The following is a 2,500-nucleotide window of genomic DNA, read 5'->3' as shown; positions in this document are numbered from 1 at the left end:
CAGGTTGTCCCTTAAGGGACAGTAAACTGTGATTCCGATGATCACTATTACTGTTTCCAGAATGTTTCAGCTGCCCAGAATAACCTGTACGGACGCCATAAGGTGGTTTCCCGTCAACAGGCTTAACGAATGCACCACGCTGATGGCTCGACGATGTAGAGGAAGATGAAGTGGAGGATGTCGTTGAAGAAGTTGTGGAGGACGTCGTAGTGGAAGACGAGGAATTACTCGTCCTTGGGCCACCGGGCTTTTTAAATTCCTGCGAAGATGGCGAACTCCTGGAGCTTGATCCGATTGTGCTAACAATAGTACGATGAGAGGAAGAAGTAGTGCATGGTGCAGGACTTGCTGGGACACCCTCGATTCCAATTAACCTCTTTGGTTCATCTAAGAGGTGCTTCACCAAAGAATAATTACCCAGCTTAGATTGAATTTGCTGGGTAGTACGGTCTTGGGTATCTGGATTCACCTGTACGAAGAGAAAAAAAAAAGAAAGAGAGAAAAAAAAAAGAAAATCGTTAATAAAAAACTCTTCACTTTGGCATCCTATCCAAAATGATTTTATATTTACAAAAGGGTTTTTTTTTTTTTTTTACGTATTAAATAATTAAATAATATTATTTCGCAGATGGGAAAAGGGTGCACATAGAAATACATATGAACTTAAATGGAACGCGGAACACGCGGTGCGTCAAGATCGGAGTCAACTTTAAGATACCTACAAAAGGATTAATTTCGCAAAGTCGCGTGAACGCGCGCGCACAGAGTGAGAGAAATATAGATAGATAGACAGACAGACAGACAGATAGATAAAGAAAGAGAGAGAACAACGTGCAGTCTACTTCGTCGCCTAATGATCTCGAGTCAAATTCGAAACTTATCCCGCGGCATTGTCCCGTTGACCGCGACTAACTTTCCACTTTGAAACTGATTAACCGCGCAATTAGGAGGAATTAATGCGGTAAGGAGATACCGCGAGAGGCTATTGTTCCAAGTATTCACGTGTGTTCCTTGTAATAACGATGCCGTACTACACTACAACAATATATAACCGGTGTATATCTCTACGTTACATATATACAACGAAGCATTTTCCCTTTGTCTCTAAGGACAATGAGATCAAACCGTAGCTTAATAAGGAGGCGGAGACGTTCACCCTGTTAGATGAAGCGTAAGCAAGAGCTAGAGCGAGAAAGAGAGAGAGAGAAAGGGAGAGAGAGAAGGTATCAATGTGATTAATATGCGCTATAAATCTCACGTTCGTTTCTTCGCGGCCAAACAATTTTTTTCTTCACGCCTACTCCATCTTCGTCTTTCTTTTTCACACAACAATAACTACGTTCTTATTTTAGACGATACATTTTCGAATAGTCGTATATAAATTTATATTCTGTCAGATTAATGTAAACTAATTAATTAAGGAAGAAGATTTATTACGAATACATACATACATACATATATATATATATATATATATATATATATAAATATATTTTAAGTTATTAATATATGTATGTTAAGTAGGTATATAAGTTAATCGTATACGAAAATGAAATATTTCATTTAACGAGAACTTATAAAATTAATTATAATATTGATTACTTAAAAATATATCTATATATAAAATAATATAAAATGTTTAAGCATTTTATAACGCGCAATAAGAAAAAATAATAATTAATCGTAAATCCCGCCCTATTGACCTAGAAAAGTCGACTAGTCGACTATTTGCGTCGACTCGATCGAGATAAGTTTCGTAAATACAGATTATGTATTATTATGTTTTGATTATGCGTAGAAGAGAAATTCGACATGAAGGATGATCGATTTGTTTGTCGAACATAAGGAAAATTTGAAACTCTTCTCTTCCATTAAGATTACGGAGGAAAAAGGATGGAGAATATTAAGTAGTCGATGAAAGTCTGATTAAACTGCGAGAAAGCGGATGAGTCTCGAGATGACATAAATTCGATGGTCCGAAGGATGAGAGGTTGCTAAGGGTGAAAGAGAAAAAGAGAGAGAGAGAGAGAGAGAGAGAGAGAGAGAGAGAGAGGGTAGGAGATGGTTAAATGAGCAGGTCAGGGACTTTCCTTCCGGCCTGACGACCTCGCTCAATCTTCCCTCTACGAATCCTTCGCGTCCTCCTTTACCATCCCTCCCAATCCCTCCTTCCTATTTCATCTCCTCGTTTCTTTCAACAAGTCCAAGAGACTAACACACGATCCCGTATTCGTCGTCGACGTTATTGCCTTGATAATAAAAGGACTCTCCTTGGGACGCTCGTAAAAAACATCGAAATTATCTTTCGACGCAAAATACATGCATATATATTTATTGTTAAATCAGAATAAATTAGATATATACTTATTTACATACATACATACATACATACATACATATATATATATATATATATATATATATATATGTATATATATCGTTGTTGTTGTTGTTGTTGTTTACAAATCGTCGGACACTGTGATCGATATGATTTAATTGT

The 2,500-nt window shown here is 37.0% G+C and overlaps 1 protein-coding gene across 10 annotated transcripts in view; it reads right to left on the bottom strand.

Annotated features, from left to right (window-relative positions):
- Nucleotides 1–2,500, bottom strand: part of LOC124423362 (AF4/FMR2 family member lilli-like) — a 161,485-nt gene that overhangs the window by 47,938 nt on the left and 111,047 nt on the right. For 9 of the 10 annotated variants that reach the window (XM_046960992.1, XM_046960994.1, XM_046960998.1 and 6 more), the window contains exon 3: nucleotides 1–469. This exon is cut by the window's left edge and continues 107 nt beyond it. The exons of the other annotated variant lie outside the window; for it this stretch is intronic. In XM_046960992.1, coding sequence (XP_046816948.1) covers nucleotides 1–469 — 469 coding nt within the window. The remainder of the gene's footprint in view (nucleotides 470–2,500) is intronic. 10 annotated transcript variants of the gene reach the window in all.

The sequence above is a fragment of the Vespa crabro genome, chromosome 4, assembly GCF_910589235.1.
Source record: "Vespa crabro chromosome 4, iyVesCrab1.2, whole genome shotgun sequence".
Lineage (NCBI taxonomy): Eukaryota > Metazoa > Arthropoda > Insecta > Hymenoptera > Vespidae > Vespa > Vespa crabro.
The sequence above is the reverse complement of the archived record's forward strand: the minus strand, read 5'-3'. Positions and strand labels throughout refer to the sequence as shown.